The 20,000-nt window shown below is 44.0% G+C and overlaps 1 protein-coding gene across 2 annotated transcripts in view; it reads left to right on the forward strand.

Annotated features, from left to right (window-relative positions):
• The window catches only part of cntnap2a (contactin associated protein 2a), a 315,711-nt gene that overhangs the window by 225,091 nt on the left and 70,620 nt on the right, over positions 1-20,000 (forward strand). For both annotated transcript variants that reach the window (XM_052483622.1, XM_052483624.1), the window contains exons 14-15: positions 1,842-1,957; positions 2,453-2,537. In XM_052483622.1, coding sequence (XP_052339582.1) covers positions 1,842-1,957; positions 2,453-2,537 — 201 coding nt within the window. The remainder of the gene's footprint in view (positions 1-1,841; positions 1,958-2,452; positions 2,538-20,000) is intronic.

The following is a 20,000-nucleotide window of genomic DNA, read 5'->3' on the forward strand; positions in this document are numbered from 1 at the left end:
TATAAGAATACAGTACCTTCACAAAGTATTCACACCAATTTACTTTTCCCTAATGTTTTTGCGTTACAACCTGAATTTTAAATTTATTAAATTGAGATTGTTTTTCACTGGCCTACACACAACACCCCATAACGTCAAAGTGAAATTGTGTTGAAATATATTGAGACAATAAGTATTCAACCCTTTCGTTATGAATTTCAAACACAGATTCAACCACAAAAAAAACAGAAAAGCTTTCCAATGCCTTGCAAAGAAGGGTGGAGTTATTAATTACACTTAGGATGGTGTATCAATACACCCAGTCACTACAAAGATGCAGGCGTCCTTCCTAACTCAGATGCCGGAGAGGAAAGAAATCATGATGCCAATGATGACTTTAAAACAGTTTAATGGCTGTGATGGAAGAAAACTGAGGATGGATCAACTACATTGTAGTTCCTCCACAATACTAACCTAAATGACAGAGTGAAAAGATGGAAGCCTGTACAGAATAAAACATATTCCAAGCATGCATCCTGTTTGCAATAAGGCACTAAAGTAAAACTGCCAAAAATGTGGCAAATAAATAAACGTCCACATAAAAATGTCCAAAAATGTCCTGAATACAAAGCAGTGATCCAACACATCACTGAGTACCACTCTTCACATTTTCTAGCAAAGTGTTGCTGCATCATGTTATGGGTATGCTTGTCATCGGCAAGGACTTATGAGGTTTTTTTTTAGGATAAAAGGAAATGGGAATAGAGCTAAACACAGGCAAAATCCTAGAGGAAAACCTGGTTGAGTCTGCTTTCCAACAGACACAAATTCACAAACAGACACAAATGTACCTTTCGGCAGGACAATAACCTAAAGCACAAGGCCAAATCTACACTGGAGTTGCTTACCAACACGACATTGAATGTTCCTGAGTGGCCTAATTATAGTTTTGACTTAAATCAAATAAAAAATATATGGCAAGACTTGAAAATGGCTGTCAACATCCAACTTGACGGAGCTTGAGGAATTTAAAAAATAATCATGTGCAAATATGATATAATCCAGGTGGGGAACTTACACAGAAAGACTCACAGCTGTAATCACTCATAGAGACTTACCCAGGAAGACACAGCTGTAATCACTCTTAGAGACTTACCCAGAAAGACTCACAGCTGTCATCACTCTTAGAGACTTACCCAGAAAGACTCACAGCTGTAATCACTCTTAGAGACTTACCCAGAACGACTCATCGCTCTTAGAGACTTACCCAGAAATACTCACAGCTGTAATCACTCTTAGAGACTTATCCAGAAAGACTCACAGCTGTAATCACTCTTAGAGACTTACCCAGAAAGACTCACAGCTGTAATCACTCTTAGAGACTTACCCAGAAAGACTCACAGCTGTAATCACTCTTAGAGACTTACCCAGAAAGACTCACAGCTGTAATCACTCTTAGAGACTTACCCAGAAAGACTCACAGCTGTAATCACTGCCAAAGGTGATTCTAACATGTATTGACTCAGGGGTGGGAATACTTATGTAATTTAGATATTTCAGTATTTCATTTTCAATAAATATGCAAAAAGATTCTGAAAACATTGTTTATTTATTGAATTCTGGCTGTAATATAACAACATGTGGAATAAGTCAAGGGGTATCAATACTTTCTGAAGGCACTGTATATTTTAGGAGCTTTCATTCAATCAGCTGTGTTAAAGCTAAGCTTTATCTCTCTCTCTTTCCCTCTCTCTCTTTTTCTCTCTTTTCCTCTCCCTCTCTCTCTCCCTATCTCTCTTTGTCTCTCTCTCGCTCTATTTTCTCTCACTCTCTGACTCTCTCTCTTTCTTTCTCTCTCTCAGAAGACAAGGTGTGGACTACTGTGGTAAATAATCTACCAGCCCAGACCTCAGTGACCGGCTCTAGCAGAGAGAGACGCACTGTGCTGCAACTCAACTACAGTGCGTCTATGGAACAGGTACACACACACACACACACACACACACACACACACACACACACACACACACACACACACACACACACACACACACACACACACACACACACACACACACACACACACACACACACACACACACACACACACACACACACACACACACACACACACACACACACACACACACATTCTGTGCCATTCGATGACTGTTCATTGTGTCTTTCAGTTAAGTATTTCATCCCACCCTACTCTCTTTTTCTTTCCTGTTAACTCTTTAACTTCGTGGTCATTTTCATTGACTACTTACTTGTATGTGTTTGTGTGTGTGTTTGTGTGTGTGTGTGTGTGTGTGTGTGTGTGTGTGTGTGTGTGTGTGTGTGTGTGTGTGTGTGTGTGTGTGTGTGTGTGTGTGTGTGTGTGTGTGTGTGTGTGTGTGTGTGTGTGTGTGTGTGTGTGTGTGTGACTGGGTCTGTGTGTATACATGCGTGTGCGTGCATGTGTTTGTAACAGGTCACAGCTATTACCACCAGTGCAGAACACTGTGAACAACACGTGTCGTACAGCTGCCTCATGTCCCGACTGCTCAACACACCCGGTAACACAGTGTTCTATTCGTCTCTACTGCAGTGTTCTTGTCTTCTCTACTGCAGTGTTCTTGTCTTCTCTACTGCAGTGTTCTTGTCTTCTCTATTTGTTCTTCTTCTACTGCTTGGGCTCAACTATCAGTCTGCTGTGTGTTCGTCCTCACTTATGTAGTGGGGTCATCTGGGTAGTGAGAGGGAGTGGTGTTTCTCTCTCCCCCTGTTAGATTGTCACCCCTTTAGACAACCTGCTAATTAACATCTGATTATCCTATCCGTCTTCGTGCACTTTAATGTTCGACAAACCAAGGCTTTTGTTCAAGGTTGCTTCAGTTCTCTGCCCTGCTGGACTCCAAGATGAATTCCAACATTGAAATATTCACTCATGTAATGAAATATGCTCAAGGCCCTGTCTCTCACTGTGTTATTTAAAGAAGAGCCCAGCTGAGGCTGAGGACATCAATGAAATTAGTGAGAGATGAGACGTTCAGTGTGTCAGGAAGAAGGAAACTAAAGATTAGATGATGGGAGAGAAGGACTGATACATAATGGCAGTGTGTCAGGAAGAAGGACTGATACATAATGGCAGTGTGTCAGGAAGAAGGACTGATACATAATGGCAGTGTGTCAGGAAGAAGGACTGATACATAATGGCAGTGTGTCAGGAAGAAGGACTGATACATAATGGCAGTGTGTCAGGAAGAAGGACTGATACATAATGGCAGTGTGTCAGGAAGAAGGACTGATACATAATGGCAGTGTGTCAGGAAGAATGACTGATACATAATGGCAGTGTGTCAGGAAGAAGGACTGACACATAATGGCAGTGTGTCAGGAAGAAGGACTGATACATAATGGCAGTGTGTCAGGAAGAAGGACTGATACATAATGGCAGTGTGTCAGGAAGAAGGACTGATACATAATGGCAGTGTGTCAGGAAGAAGGACTGATACATAATGGCAGTGTGTCAGGAAGAAGGACTGATACATAATGGCAGTGTGTCAGGAAGAAGGACTGATACATATTGGCAGTGTGTCAGGAAGAAGGACTGATACATAATGGCAGTGTGTCAGGAAGAAGGACTGATACATAATGGCAGTGTGTCAGGAAGAAGAACTGATACATAATGGCAGTGTGTCAGGAAGAAGGACTGACACATAATGGCAGTGTGTCAGGAAGAAGGACTGACACATAATGGCAGTGTGTCAGGAAGAAGGACTGACACATAATGGCAGTGTGTCAGGAAGAAGGACTGATACATAATGGCAGTGTGTCAGGAAGAAGGACTGATACATAATGGCAGTGTGTCAGGGAGAAGGACTGATACATAATGGCAGTGTGTCAGGAAGAAGGACTGACACATAATGGCAGTGTGTCAGGAAGAAGGACTGATACATAATGGCAGTGTGTCAGGAAGAAGGACTGATACATAATGGCAGTGTGTCAGGAAGAAGGACTGATACATAATGGCAGTGTGTCAGGAAGAATGACTGATAGATAATGGCAGTGTGTCAGGAAGAAGGACTGATACATAATGGCAGTGTGTCAGGAAGAAGGACTGATACATAATGGCAGTGTGTCAGGAAGAATGACTGATAGATAATGGCAGTGTGTCAGGAAGAAGGACTGATACATAATGGCAGTGTGTCAGGAAGAAGGACTGATACATAATGGCAGTGTGTCAGGAAGAAGGACTGATACATAATGGCAGTGTGTCAGGAAGAAGAACTGATACATCATGGCAGTGTGTCAGGAAGAAGGACTGATACATAATGGCAGTGTGTCAGGAAGAAGGACTGATACATAATGGCAGTGTGTGAGGAAGAAGGACTGATACATAATGGCAGTGTGTCAGGAAGAAGGACTGATACATAATGGCAGTGTGTCAGGAAGAAGGACTGACACATAATGGCAGTGTGTCAGGAAGAAGGACTGATACATAATGGCAGTGTGTCAGGAAGAAGGACTGATACATAATGGCAGTGTGTCAGGAAGAAGGACTGATACATAATGGCAGTGTGCCAGGAAGAAGGACTGATACATAATGGCAGTGTGTCAGGAAGAAGGACTGATACATAATGGCAGTGTGTCAGGAAGAAGGACTGATACATAATGGCAGTGTGCCAGGAAGAAGGACTGACACATAATGGCAGTGTGTCAGGAAGAAGGACTGATACATAATTGCAGTGTGTCAGGAAGAAGGACTGATACATAATGGCAGTGTGTCAGGAAGAAGGACTGATACATAATGGCAGTGTGTCAGGAAGAAGGACTGATACATAATGGCAGTGTGTCAGGAAGAAGGACTGATACATAATGGCAGTGTGTCAGGAAGAAGGACTGATACATAATGGCAGTGTGTCAGGAAGAAGGACTGATACATAATGGCAGTGTGTCAGGAAGAAGGACTGACACATAATGGCAGTGTGTCAGGAATAAGGACTGATACATAATGGCAGTGTGTCAGGAAGAAGGACTGATACATAATGGCAGTTTGTCAGGAAGAAGGACTGACACATAATGGCAGTGTGTCAGGAAGAAGGACTGACACATAATGGCAGTGTGTCAGGAAGAAGGACTGATACATAATGGCAATGTGTCAGGAAGAAGGACTGATACATATTGGCAGTGTGTCAGGAAGAAGGACTGACACATAATGGCAGTGTGTCAGGAAGAAGGACTGATACATAATGGCAGTGTGTCAGGAAGAAGGACTGATACATAATGGCAGTGTGTCAGGAAGAAGGACTGATACATAATGGCAGTGTGTCAGGAAGAAGGACTGATACATAATGGCAGTGTGTCAGGAAGAATGACTGATAGATAATGGCAGTGTGTCAGGAAGAATGACTGATAGATAATGGCAGTGTGTCAGGAAGAAGGACTGATAGATAATGGCAGTGTGTCAGGAAGAAGGACTGACACATAATGGCAGTGTGTCAGGAAGAATGACTGATAGATAATGGCAGTGTGTCAGGAAGAAGGACTGATAGATAATGGCAGTGTGTCAGGAAGAAGGACTGACACATAATGGCAGTGTGTCAGGAAGAAGGACTGACACATAATGGCAGTGTGTCAGGAAGAAGGACTGACACATAATGGCAGTATGTGGGGGTGGGATGAAAAGTCTTTCTCTCCCCTCCCCCCTGTGTGGTTTCCACACAACACAACCATGATCAGGTCATTTGGCTGATTCCCATAGGAAAACACACACACACACACGCTCCTTCCTGTCTGTTAGCTTTTGTCTGAGTAGGAACTTTTTGTCAAAGTACAAACACAGCTCGGATATTAACTAACATTTCCGCAAGGTTGAACCATGATTTTACAGAGTAATCTTGTCTGTCTGTGTATGTGTTCTTTCAACCAGCTATAAAATTCCATTAAGTGGGACATAATGTGTTGTGTCTTTCAAGGCACATGACAACATTAGCAACAACACTTCTGTGGAAGTCAGGAAAGAACATATGTGATGTATAACCTGAACCCACAGAGCAAAAACTTCCAGTTGCATTTTTGATAACATATCTACAGTATTTCACTTTTGAATGTGTATAGTGTTGCTTACTAGGTGTTGTCCAATGACTTCTGTAACCACTCCCTCTTCTAATCAGGGTTGATTTGAAAAAGATGTTCAGAAGAGGACTATTATCATATCTTTGTACTCCCTGACGGCCATGCAGCCGAAAGGAGTCAGAGTTGTAAAAGTGTTTTCCATTGAGCATACCATACAAATGAAGGCATTTTAATTCACTATATGAAGAGTGCCTTGGTCCTCCTTTCTTTTTGATGACCAATTTACCCCTTTTACCAAAGAGCACCTTCTGTCTACTAAAATCTACTATTGTGTACCTCAGCAGCACTTCCCTTCCTCCTGTGTTTCTACAAGTTAATCACAGCACTTGGGTAGTGCTCAGAGGAAGCAGCTCCACGGTCATTTTTTCTGTGGGGACATTTTACAACTCATACTATGGATTTTACCCAAGAGGCTACAAGATGTTCCTATTCCCATGAAGAGGGTCAAATGATTATTACCACTACCTCATTGCTAGATGAGATGACAGCCACAGAGAATACTGGAATGGATTTGAACAAGGCTTACAGAGACTTGCAACACATTATGGAGAAAGACACCAAACTTGACCTCAATTCTATCACCTTGTCTGACTACTGGAGGAAAGGCCTAATCCCCAGAGGACCCGTAATACAAAGTTTCCAGCTAATGGAGCACAAGATAAAACTGTATTTAGAGATACATGGGAGGCTGTTCTCAACAAGTGTTCTTTTGACCTAATGCTACTTCTAATAGAATAATCTAAAAAGGACAGACAACAGAAATGAAGAAGTAAAAAGGAAAATTACAGAACACAGTGACAATCCTAACAAAGCACAATATGATGATATTTTGAAAGAGAAAATAGACACATTCACTCTGACATTGAAGCAAGACAAGCTAAGGACATTTAGAAGAGATGAAGTAGACTACAGAGATGGCAAGGTCTTTGCCTGGAGAAAACCAACCTGAAAGAATTCAGAATCACATCCACAGAGGCGGAAGCCAACATCTGTTCCTTTCAACTTGACGTGCAGCGACGATGAGGGTCACCCCAGAAACTCAGAGGAGTCACGCAGGTTCCCTAACAAGAGAGGGGGAGGAGCAGCGACGATGAGGGTCACCCCAGACACTCAGAGGAGTCACGCAGGTTCCCCAACAAGAGAGGGAGAGGAGCAACGATGATGAGGGTCACCCCAGACACTCAGAGGAGTCAGGCAGGTTCCCCAACAAGAGAGGGAGAGGAGCAGCGACGATGAGGGTCACCCCAGACACTCAGAGGAGTCACGCAGGTTCCCCAACAAGAGAGGGAGAGGAGCAGCGACGATGAGGGTCACCCCAGACACTCAGAGGAGTCACGCAGGTTCCCCAACAAGAGAGGGAAAGGAACAGCGACGATGAGGGTCACCCCAGACACTCAGAGGAGTCACGCAGGTTCCCCAACAAGAGAGGGAGAGGAGCAGCGATGATGAGGGTCACCCCAGACACTCAGAGGAGTCACGCAGGTTCCCCAACAAGAGAGGGAGAGGAGCAGCGACGATGAGGGTCACCCCAGACACTCAGAGGAGTCAGGCAGGTTCCCCAACAAGAGAGGGAGAGGAGCAGCGATGATGAGGGTCACCCCAGACACTCAGAGGAGTCAGGCAGGTTCCCCAACAAGAGAGGGAGAGGAGCAGCGACGATGAGGGTCACCCCAGACACTCAGAGGAGTCACGCAGGTTCCCCAACAAGAGAGGGAGAGGAGCAGCGACGATGAGGGTCACCCCAGACACTCAGAGGAGTCACGCAGGTTCCCCAACAAGAGAGGGAGAGGAGCAGCGACGATGAGGGTCACCCCAGACACTCAGAGGAGTCACGCAGGTTCCCCAACAAGAGAGGGAGAGGAGCAGCGACGATGAGGGTCACCCCAGACACTCAGAGGAGTCACGCAGGTTCCCCAACAAGAGAGGGAAAGGAACAGCGACGATGAGGGTCACCCCAGACACTCAGAGGAGTCACGCAGGTTCCCCAACAAGAGAGGGAGAGGAGCAGCAACGATGAGGGTCACCCCAGACACTCAGAGGAGTCACGCAGGTTCCCCAACAAGAGAGGGAGAGGAGCAGCGACGATGAGGGTCACCCCAGACACTCAGAGGAGTCACGCAGGTTCCCCAACAAGAGAGGGAGAGGAGCAGCGATGCGGAAGAGGCCAACATGGAGGGGGGAATCAAGGCTATTCAACCACACGGAGCAGGACCAGAACAAGGTTGTGATCAACATTTCTGGAGAACCCCTTTCTGATGATTGTGTAAGGATCTTGTCAAAAGGATTGTCCTTTGCCCCCCCACATACTCAACCAATGAATTCAGTACAAAGATGGACCTTTTTTGTTTCTACAGGAATCTACATCTGAAGGCCTGGTACAAGCAAAACATCTCTCCAACTACAGAATCCAGTCCACCTTTTGTACCATTGTCCAGAATACCACACTAAATACATTTGCCAAGAAGGTGAATTTTAATGTGGAGAATCTGTTCAAATGGACTCTAACCAAACATGACGTAACCTTTATAAGACAGAGAGGGATGCAGTTAAATCATTGTCCAAAAATGGACGGATTGTAGTTTTTTTTTTTAAAGCAGACCAAGATGGCGCTAAAGTAGTGTGGAGAAAAGACAAATATGTGACAATGATGAATTCTACCAATCTCTTGCCTTCAACCCTACAGAGGACCAAAAAACTGAAGTGAAAGGGATCCTCACAGAAGCTAAGGAGAATGGCCACATTTCAGACAATGAGTTCACATCTATTTTCAATGGCAGTCCGCGTATGACTTCTCTTTATCTTCTTCTAAAAGTCCACAAGAATCTTGGAAAACACCCAGGCAGACCAGTCATTAGTGGTAATGAAAGTCTGACAGAACACATCTCTAAGTACATTGTTTCTTTATTCAGCCTTTTCTGACATCACTCCCAGCCCATCTTCAAGACACCACAGATGTGTTGAACAAAATGAAGGAATTAGAACAGCTTCCTTTTTAGTCACCATGGATGTGGAGTCTCTATACACCACCATTGAACATGAACAAGGATTGGCAGCTATGCACCATTTCTTGAGAACCCGACCTGAGACTGAGATGCCTCCTACAGAATTCACTGTCTCACTGACTGAATGGACTCTTAATCATAACATCTTTATCTTTCAGGACCGTATTTTTAAACAGGTTAAAGGATGTGCCATGGGAGCTACAGCCCTTCCTATGCTGGTTTGTACTTTCTAAAAAACAGTACTCCTTCTAAAGAAACAGTTCTTTGACCGGATTATATGGTGGCGATGCTATATTGATGATATTTGCTTGTTCTGGTCCGGCTCAAAAGATGAACTTATTTCCTTCCACCAATACCTTAACAACATTAACCTTAACACCAAACTAATTATGGAGAACAGCAAGGATAACATTAATTTACATTAACACCAAACTAACTATGGAGAACAGCAAGGATAACATTAATTTACATTAACACCAAACTAACTATGGAGAACAGCAAGGATAACATTAATTTACCCTAACATCAAACTAACTATGGAGAACAGCAAGGATAACATTAATTTACCTTAACATCAAACTAACTATGGAGAACAGCAAGGATAACATTAATTTACATTAACACCAAACTAACTATGGAGAGCAGCAAGGATAACATTAATTTACCCTAACATCAAACTAACTATGGAGAACAGCAAGGATAACATTAATTTACATTAACATCAAACTAACTATGGAGAACAGCAAGGATAACATGCATTTACCCTAACATCAAACTAACTATGGAGAACAGCAATGATAACATTAATTTACCTTAACATCAAACTAACTATGGAGAACAGCAAGGATAACATGCATTCACCCTAACATCAAACCAACTATGGAGTACAGCAAGGATAACATGCATTTACCCTAACATCAAACTAACTATGGAGTACAGCAAGGATAACATTAATTTACCCTAACATCAAACTAACTATGGAGTACAGCAAGGATACCATTCATTTACCCTAACATCATACTAACTATGGAGAACAGCAAGGATAACATTCATTTACCCTAACATCAAACTAACTATGGAGTACAGCAAGGATAACATTAATTTACCTTAACATCAAACTAACTATGGAGAACAGCAAGGATAACATTAATTTACCTTAACATCAAACTAACTATGGAGTACAGCAAGGATAACATTAATTTACCTTAACATCAAACTAACTATGGAGAACAGCAAGGATAACATTAATTTACCTTAACATCAAACTAACTATGGAGAACAGCAAGGATAACATTAATTTACCTTAACATCAAACTAACTATGGAGAACAGCAAGGATAACATGCATTTACCCTAACATCAAACCAACTATGGAGTACAGCAAGGATAACATGCATTTACCCTAACATCAAACTAACTATGGAGTACAGCAAGGATAACATTAATTTACCCTAACATCAAACTAACTATGGAGTACAGCAAGGATACCATTCATTTACCCTAACATCATACTAACTATGGAGAACAGCAAGGATAACATTCATTTACCCTAACATCAAACTAACTATGGAGTACAGCAAGGATAACATTAATTTACCTTAACATCAAACTAACTATGGAGAACAGCAAGGATAACATTAATTTACCTTAACATCAAACTAACTATGGAGTACAGCAAGGATAACATTAATTTACCTTAACATCAAACTAACTATGGAGAACAGCAAGGATAACATTAATTTACCTTAACATCAAACTAACTATGGAGAACAGCAAGGATAACATTAATTTACCTTAACATCAAACTAACTATGGAGTACAGCAAGGATAACATTCATTTACCCTAGCATCAAACTAACTATGGAGTACAGCAAGGATAACATTAATTTACCTTAACATCAAACTAACTATGGAGAACAGCAAGGATAACATTAATTTACCTTAACATCAAACTAACTATGGAGTACAGCAAGGATAACATTAATTTACCTTAACATCAAACTAACTATGGAGTACAGCAAGGATAACATTCATTTACCCTAACATCATACTAACTATGGAGAACAGCAAGGATAACATGCATTTACCCTAACATCAAACTAACTATGGAGTACAGCAAGGATAACATTCATTTACCCTAACATCAAACTAACTATGGAGTACAGCAAGGATAACATTAATTTACCTTAACACCAAACTAACTATGGAGAACAGCAAGGATAACATTAATTTACCTTAACATCAAACTAACTATGGAGAACAGCAAGGATAACATTCATTAACCCTAACATCAAACTAACTATGGAGAACGGCAAGGATAACATTCATTTTTTTGGACCTTGACATCAGTATAAATGACAAAGGTTGTTTGCACACATCAATCTTTAGGAAGCCTACAGATGGTAAAACCATTTTGAGGGCAGACAGCATTCACCCCAAAAGGCTAAAAGAGAACATTCCATATGGCCAATTCCATAGAGTCAGGAAACAGACTACAGTGTCAAATCTGCTAAATTGGAGAATCCCTTCTTGAATCGGAGATACAGCGCTCAGGTCCTGAAAGATGCAGGTATAAGGGCTGGATGACTTGACAGAGAGAACTCGTGGAGAAGTGGAGTGCCTCGTGATGCATCAGACAGAGTGTCATTTGTTACAACATACAGCACTGAAGCAGAGAACATTGAAATAATCATTTAAAAGAATTGGGGAATCATCCAAAGTGATTCGCTACTACACCAAGTCTTCCAGAGCCACCAAGTCTTCCACCAAGTCTTCCACCAAGTCTTCCAGAGCCACCAAGTCTTCCAGAGCCACCAAGTCTTCCACCAAGTTTTCCAGATCCACCAAGTCTTCCACCAAGTCTTCCAGAGCCACCAAGTCTTCCACCAAGTCTTCCAGAGCCACCAAGTCTTCCAGAGCCACCAAGTCTTCCACCAAGTCTTCCAGAGCCACCAAGTCTTCCACCAAGTCTTCCACCAAGTCTTCCAGAGCCACCAAGTCTTCCACCAAGTCTTCCAGAGCCACCAGTCAGTCATAAGTTAAGAGATGTCCTACCCTAAATGACAAATTAGTTCACAGCTACAGTTGAAGTCGGAAGTTTACATACACTTAGGTTTTAGTCATAAAAACTTGTTTTTCAACCACTCCACAACTTTATTTTAACAAACTATAGTTTTGGCAAGTCGGTTAGGACTACTTTGTGCATGACACAAGTAATTTTTCCAATAATTGTTTACAGACAGATTATTTCACTTAAAATTCACTGTATCACAATTCCAGTGGGTCAGAAGTTTACATACACTAAGTTGACTGTGCCTTTAAACAGCTTGGAGAATTTCTGAAAATGATGTGATGGCTTTAGAAGCTTCTGAAAGGCTACTTGACATAATTTGAGTCAATCGGAGGTGTACCTGTGGATCTATTTCAAGGCCTACCTTCAAACTCAGTGCCTCTTTGCTTAACATCATGGGAAAATCAAAAGAAATCAGCCAAGACCTCAGAAAAAAATGTGTCGACCTCCACAAGTCTTGTTCATCCTTGGGAGCAATTTCCAAATGCCTGAAGGTACCACGTTCAACTGTACAAATAATAGTACGCACGTATATATAAACACCATGGGACCATGCAGCCGTCATACCACTCAGGAAGGAGACGCATTCTGTCTCCTAGAGATGAACGTACTTTGTTGCAACAAGTGCAAATCAATCCCAGAACAACAGCAAAGGACCTTATGAAGATGCTGGAGGAAACAGGTACAAATTCATCTATATCCACAGTAAAACGAGTCCTATATCAACATAACCTGAAAGGCCGCTCAGCAAGGAAGAAGCCACTGCTCCAAAACCGCCATAAGAAAGCCAGACTACGGTTTGCAACTGCACATGGGGACAAGTATCGTACTTTTTGGAGAAATGTCCTCTGGTCTGCTGAAACAAAAATGGAACTGTTTGGCCATAATGACCATCATACTTTTTGGAGAAATGTCCTCTGGTCTGCTGAAACAAAAATGGAACTGTTTGGCCATAATGACAAAAAAAAATGAATTTTTGGGGCATACAATCATCGAAGCTCTGCAGATTTTTTTGTGAGGATACAGAATCAATAGAGCATTTATTTTGGTATTGCCCTCAGGTAGCCTGTTTCTGGTCTCAGGTTCAGGAATGGTTGAAAATGCATAACATTGATCTAAAATTGACACTTGAAATAGTACTGATGGGAGATCTGGTCAATCAATTACTAATATACTAATACTTTTAGTGAAAGTATTTATCTTTAACTCACAATCTGTGGATTCTATTCGATATATGGTGTGTAGAAATCCAAAGAGGCTGGCCAGCAGAGATAGGTGGGATGGGCTGAGGGAAGCAGAGGGTTGGGATGTGGAACTGGAGACAGGTGGGATGGGCTGAGGGAAGCTGAGGGTTGGGATGTGGAACTGGAGACAGGTGGGAGGGGCTGAGGGAAGCTGAGGGTTGGGATGTGGAACTGGAGACAGGTGGGAGGGGCTGAGGGAAGCTGAGGGTTGGGATGTGGAACTGGAGACAGGTGGGAGGAGCTGAGGGAAGCTGAGGGTTGGGATGTGGAACTGGAGACAGGTGGGAGGGGCTGAGGGAAGCTGAGGGTTGGGATGTGGAACTGGAGACAGGTGGGAGGAGCTGAGGGAAGCTGAGGGTTGGGATGTGGAACTGGAGACAGGTGGGAGGGGCTGAGGGAAGCTGAGGGTTGGGATGTGGAACTGGAGACAGGTGGGAGGGGCTGAGGGAAGCTGAGGGTTGGGATGTGGAACTGGAGACAGGTGGGAGGGGCTGAGGGAAGCTGAGGGTTGGGATGTGGAACTGGAGACAGGTGGGAGGAGCTGAGGGAAGCTGAGGGTTGGGATGTGGATCTGGAGACAGGTGGGAGGGGCTGAGGGAAGCTGAGGGTTGGGATGTGGAACTGGAGACAGGTGGGAGGGGCTGAGGGAAGCTGAGGGTTGGGATGTGGAACTGGAGACAGGTGGGAGGAGCTGAGGGAAGCTGAGGGTTGGGATGTGGAACTGGAGACAGGTGGGAGGGGCTGAGTGTTGGGATGTGGAACTGGAGACAGGTGGGAGGGGCTGAGGGAAGCTGAGGGTTGGGATGTGGAATTGGAGACAGGTGGGAGGAGCTGAGGGAAGCTGAGGGTTGGGATGTGGAACTGGAGACAGGTGGGAGGGGCTGAGGGAAGCTGAGGGTTTGGATGTGGAACTGGAGACAGGTCGGAGGGGCTGAGGGAAGCTGAGGGTTGGGATGTGGAATTGGAGACAGGTGGGAGGAGCTGAGGGAAGCTGAGGGTTGGGATGTGGAACTGGAGACAGGTCGGAGGGGCTGAGGGAAGCTGAGGGTTGGGATGTGGAATTGGAGACAGGTGGGAGGAGCTGAGGGAAGCTGAGGGTTGGGATGTGGAACTGGAGACAGGTGGGAGGGGCTGAGGGAAGCTGAGGGTTGGGATGTGGAACTGGAGACAGGTGGGAGGGGCTGAGGGAAGCTGAGGGTTGGGATGTGGAATTGGAGACAGGTGGGAGGAGCTGAGGGAAGCTGAGGGTTGGGATGTGGAACTGGAGACAGGTGGGAGGGGCTCAGGGAAGCTGAGGGTTGGGATGTGGAACTGGAGACAGGTGGGAGGGGCTGAGGGAAGCTGAGGGTTGGGATGTGGAATTGGAGACAAGTGGGAGGGGCTGAGGGAAGCTGAGGGTTGGGATGTGGAACTGGAGACAGGTGGGAGGGGCTGAGGGAAGCTCAGGGTTGGGATGTGGAATTGGAGACAGGTGGGAGGGGCTGAGGGAAGCTGAGGGTTGGGATGTGGAACTGGAGACAGGTGGGAGGGGCTGAGGGAAGCTGAGGGTTGGGATGTGGAACTGGAGACAGGTGGGAGGGGCTGAGGGAAGCTGAGGGTTGGGATGTGGAATGTGGGAGTGGAGTTGCAGGGCGGGGGATAGAATGATGGTCAAAGATAAAAGTTTAAAAAATAAAACATAACAAAAAGTAAGTTTGAATGACACAGTGGGACAATGTTGTTACAGCTAATGCCAGTTTGCCAGTTTGCCGGACACATGTAAATAGTGCCATACATGCACTCAAATATATTCAGTTGACCTTGCTGTTATGATTTTTGTTGTCCTTGATGTTTTTTTTGCATTGTTGTTTTAAGTTTTCCGTTTTCTTTCTCTTTTCTCTTTTCTCTGTTTTGTTCATTTTGGTGGTTGTTGGTAAATTGTGGGGGGGTATTGGGTGTGGGGAATGGAATTATATATATATTTTTGTTTTTCTGGGGGGGGGGGGGCTGTGGGAGGGTATTGGATGGTTGAGGGGCAGCTCTTGGGGAATGTGGGGGGATCTTGGAGGTTAGGAGCTTGGGCTGGTGGCTGATGGATCGCTTGTTTGTGTCCCCATTTTTGACCTTGTGGGAGATCTGTCGACGTGCCCTTGAGCCGGGTGTTGACCCTGGTTGCTTCTGTGTGTTGCTCTGGGTGGGAGTCTGTTAGATGACTAATGTAATGTAGTTGTTGAGCGGCTTCACTGCAAGCATACAGTATGTTTTTAATAAAAATATATATAATTTAAAAAATGCTAGGCTCCTGTCAATTGTATCGTTGCCTATGTGAGAGGCAGATTTTTTTATTTAAATGTGCCGTTGATTTGGCATTATAGGAGAACGGAATAGTTTGGAGTGGAGTGTCGGACAAGGGGAGCTCTTTGAAAATGAAGAAGGGATAACCTACCGAAACAAGCGAAATGAAGTATGCAGGTATATGAATTGTGAATGATTAAAAGTCATGACATCAAAACCTCCAAAATATTTCAAAGCTCTCTCAGTAGACCATTTATTAAAATCCCTTTATTCATGGTCTCTTGGATCATTTCCAGGATAACGACACCCATATGTGATGCTGCTTAACCAGCCTTGATTAAGGGGAGGGGAGGCTATGCTGAGTTTTAAATCAAATTAAATGAAATGGGGGGAAACCAATGGTTCTTTTTGTTCCTAATTATGAGATTTATTGTCACAAAAGTCACAAAAGGCACATCTCTGGTTCCGTGATGGACACTGTGCATTAAGGCTGGATAGGCTGCGCTTCTGCTCTAAAAATCCATGAAATGATCAGCTGCATTATCGTTAAGACCTGCTTTTTGGTGGTCTTAAAACTTCCCATTAGCGCTGCATGGAATTGTCACTTTTGCGCTTGTTTTTAAGGACACACCTCAAATATTGCCACCCCTCCCCTCAGTGCACCAAGCTGATGTTAGACAGGTAAATTGACAAACCTGGCATTACTGCTGGAAGATGCCAGTGCGCCAGTTTTTACATGACAAAATGTAAAACTAACGTGCGTTTGACAGTTCCACCTCCTTTGCATCAGTCGAAAATAGAGCCCTAAATGTGATGATGTCGAATCAACGTGGAAAACTGATTGGATTTGCAAAAAGTCATCACCCAACGTTTAACCTAAAAAATATATGATTTTTTTAAATGTTGAATTTGTGTTAGTTGACAACTCAACCAAATGCAAATCAAAACTAGATGTTGAAATTACGTCTGTGACCAGTGGGAAGTAATCTACTTTACCTCCCTCCCTCCCTCCCTCCCTCTCTCGCTCCCTCTCTCTATTTCACCAATGATCAGGGTTGCTGTACCATTCAGTTGAGTCTGGATTGAAAATTGAAAATGTTAGATGGGATTTTCTGTAAGGGTTTCTAAAGTATGTCATTCCAAGGAGGTGTGTTGGTGTGAATAGTAATGCTGAGATGCAGAACAGTGAGAAGCAGAATAATATAAGGCTAAGTCAGGGTAAAGTAAGAGACAGAATTGATTAATACATTCTCTCTCAGAATCCAGGGATCTAGAGAGCAGATGCTGTGGCTAGAGGGGGAAGGAAGAAAGCAGGCTGGAATAAAGCTGCCTGGGAGAGAGTTGTCTGGAAGAGAGTTGTCTGTAAGAGAATTGTCTGTAAGAGAGCAGTCTGGAATAGAGCTGTCTGGAAGAGAGTTGGCTGGAAGAGAGCAGTCTAGAAGAGAGTTGTCTGGAAGAGATCAGTCTGGAAGAGAGTTGTCTGGAAGAGATCAGTCTGGAAGAGAGTTGTCTGGAAGAGAGCAGTCTGGAAGAGAGTTGTCTGGAAGAGAGCAGTCTGGAAGAGAGCAGTCTGGAAGAGAGCAGTCTGGAAGAGAGTTGTCTGGAAGAGAGCAGTCTGGATGAGAGTTGTCTGGAATAGAGCTGTCTGGATTAGAGCAGTCTGGAAGAGAGTTGTCTGGAAGAGAGCAGTCTAGAAGAGAGTTGTCTGGAAGAGAGCAGTCTGGAAGAGAGTTGTCTGGAAGAGAGCAGTCTAGAAGAGAGTTATCTGGAAGAGAGCAGTCTGGAAGAGAGTTGTCTGGAAGAGAGCAGTCTGGAAGAGGGTTGTCTGGAAGAGAGCAGTCTGGAAGAGAGCAGTCTGGAAGAGAGCAGTCTGGAAGAGTTGTCTGGAAGAGAGCAGTCTGAATGAGAGCTGTCTGAATGAGAGCTGCCTGGAATAAAGCTGTCTGGAATAGAGCTGCCTGGAATAAAGCTGCCTGGAAGAGAGTTGTCTGGAAGAGATCAGTCTGGAAGAGAGCAGTCTGGAAGAGAGCAGTCTGGAAGATAGTTGTCTGGAAGAGAGCTGTTTGAATGAGAGCAGTCTGGAAGAGAGCAGTCTGGAAGATAGTTGTCTGGAAGAGAGCTGTCTGAATGAGAGCAGTCTGGAAGATAGTTGTCTGGAAGAGAGCTGTCTGAATGAAAGCAGTCTGGAAGATAGTTGTCTGGAAGAGAGCTGTCTGAATGAGAGCAGTCTGGAAGATAGTTGTCTGGAAGAGAGCTGTCTGAATGAGAGCAGTCTGGAAGAGAGCAGTCTGGAAGATAGTTGTCTGGAAGAGAGCTGTCTGAATGAGAGCAGTCTGGAAGAGAGCAGTCTGGAAGATAGTTGTCTGAATGAGAGCAGTCTGGAAGAGAGCAGTCTGGAAGATAGTTGTCTGGAAGAGAGCAGTCTGGAAGATAGTTGTCTGGAAGAGAGCTGTCTGAATGAGAGCAGTCTGGAAGATAGTTGTCTGGAAGAGAGCAGTCTGAATGAGAGCTGGCCGTAATGAGTTGTTGTTATTTTCTGACCCATTACATTGGTGTACTTGTTTTTGTTTTATAGTTTATATAGTTTTATTTTTACAGATGCCAGAAAGAATACTACATTATAAAATGATTTTTCCTCTATTTCTTGTCATTTGAGTCTACACAGCAGCTGTAGCATAGGGATAACAGAGTGGTGTTGTGCCTTGTGGAGTGGAAAATAGCACGCAGTTTCACTCACAAATAAATGATTGCGAAATGCTACTGTGTCATTTACAATGGGTTCTGGCTAGATGTGAAGTGATGGTTTATATTGTTGCTGCCACCGAAACAGATCCTGAGCTACCCTTCCTCTACAATAGGTTTTGATATTCACTACAGAGCTAAGCTTTCTGACCCGCTTCAAACAACCTCTGAGGAGAACGAAGGATAGAAGATTGTGTGCGTGCATAGGGGGGTGAATGTTTACATGCGTACTTGGCTTTGTGTGTGCGTGTGTGTGTGTGTGTGTGTGTGTGTGTGTGTGTGTGTGTGTGTGTGTGTGTGTGTGTGTGTGTGTGTGTGTGTGTGTGTGTGTGTGTGTGTGTGTGTGTGTGTGTGTGTGTGTGTGTGTGTGTGTGTGTGTGTGTGTGTGTGTGTGTATGAGTGTATTTGTGTCAGTATGTGTGTACTCTCTGCTCCTGCTGACACAACTCTCTACAGGGTACCGAGCCTCTGCTTTTTACTGAAATAGCCTCCTAACTGCTTCATCCATATCAGTTATGGAATTATCATATCCCCCCCAACACACACACACACACACACACACACACACACACACACACACACACACACACACACACACACACACACACACACACACATACAGACTCCTTCATCCATCAGTTGTGAAATTATCATAATCCAGATATGGGAGACTGGCGCCGTGTGGGGGGGCTAAAGACTCAGATTAGACTCACAGCATGACCTATACACAAGTGTGTGTGTGTGTGTGTGTGTGTGTGTGTGTGTGTGTGTGTGTGTGTGTGTGTGTGTGTGTGTGTGTGTGTGTGTGTGTGTGTGTGTGTGTGTGTGTGTGTGTGTGTGTGTGTGTACAAGTCTGTGTGTGAGGTGCAAAACCATTTTCATCTGAGGTGGGAGAGGTTGATGAATTGCAAAAAAGAAAGGAGGTGAAATACCGCTCTCTCTCTTTTACTCCCAGCGATCAATGCCGGTCGCTAGCTGGGTTAGCCTCAGTGAAGCTCCAGGGATAGGGAGGCTGGTAGGCCTCACCCTGTCTCCCCCAATTCCCCATACTTCATCTCAATAAGCCCCCTGTCTTTTCTGCTTGTGAAGGAGTGAGGGAAAATAGACAGGTTGGCATTCATTGAGATGACTCATGTTCTGGAGGTAGCTCTGCAGAATGGTCGCTAGCTGGCACAGCCACAAAGTCATGAAATCTAACCCTAACCTTAACCCTAAACTTAACCACACTGCAAACATTTGTTTTCATGAAGTTTTACGATAAAGCCAATTTTGACTTTAAAGCCCATCTAGCGGAAACCGATCAGCATTCAATACTACTGTTCCCTCCAATACATCACTGGGGCCGTGTTCCCATCCATCCAGGACATCTACTGTGCTTGAAACTGTACCTGAGGAAGTCCCCCAGTCCCCTAGTGGCTAGGTTTAGGGTTTGGGTTTGGGTTATGGTAACGGGTTAAGGTTAGGGTTAAGGTTAGGATTAGCATTATAGTAGGGTTAGGTTAGTGGTTAAGTTTAGGTTTAGGGTTTGGGTTATGGTAACGGGTTAAGGTTAGGGTTAAGGTTAGGATTA

This window comes from Oncorhynchus keta, chromosome 28, assembly GCF_023373465.1.
Source record: "Oncorhynchus keta strain PuntledgeMale-10-30-2019 chromosome 28, Oket_V2, whole genome shotgun sequence".
Lineage (NCBI taxonomy): Eukaryota > Metazoa > Chordata > Actinopteri > Salmoniformes > Salmonidae > Oncorhynchus > Oncorhynchus keta.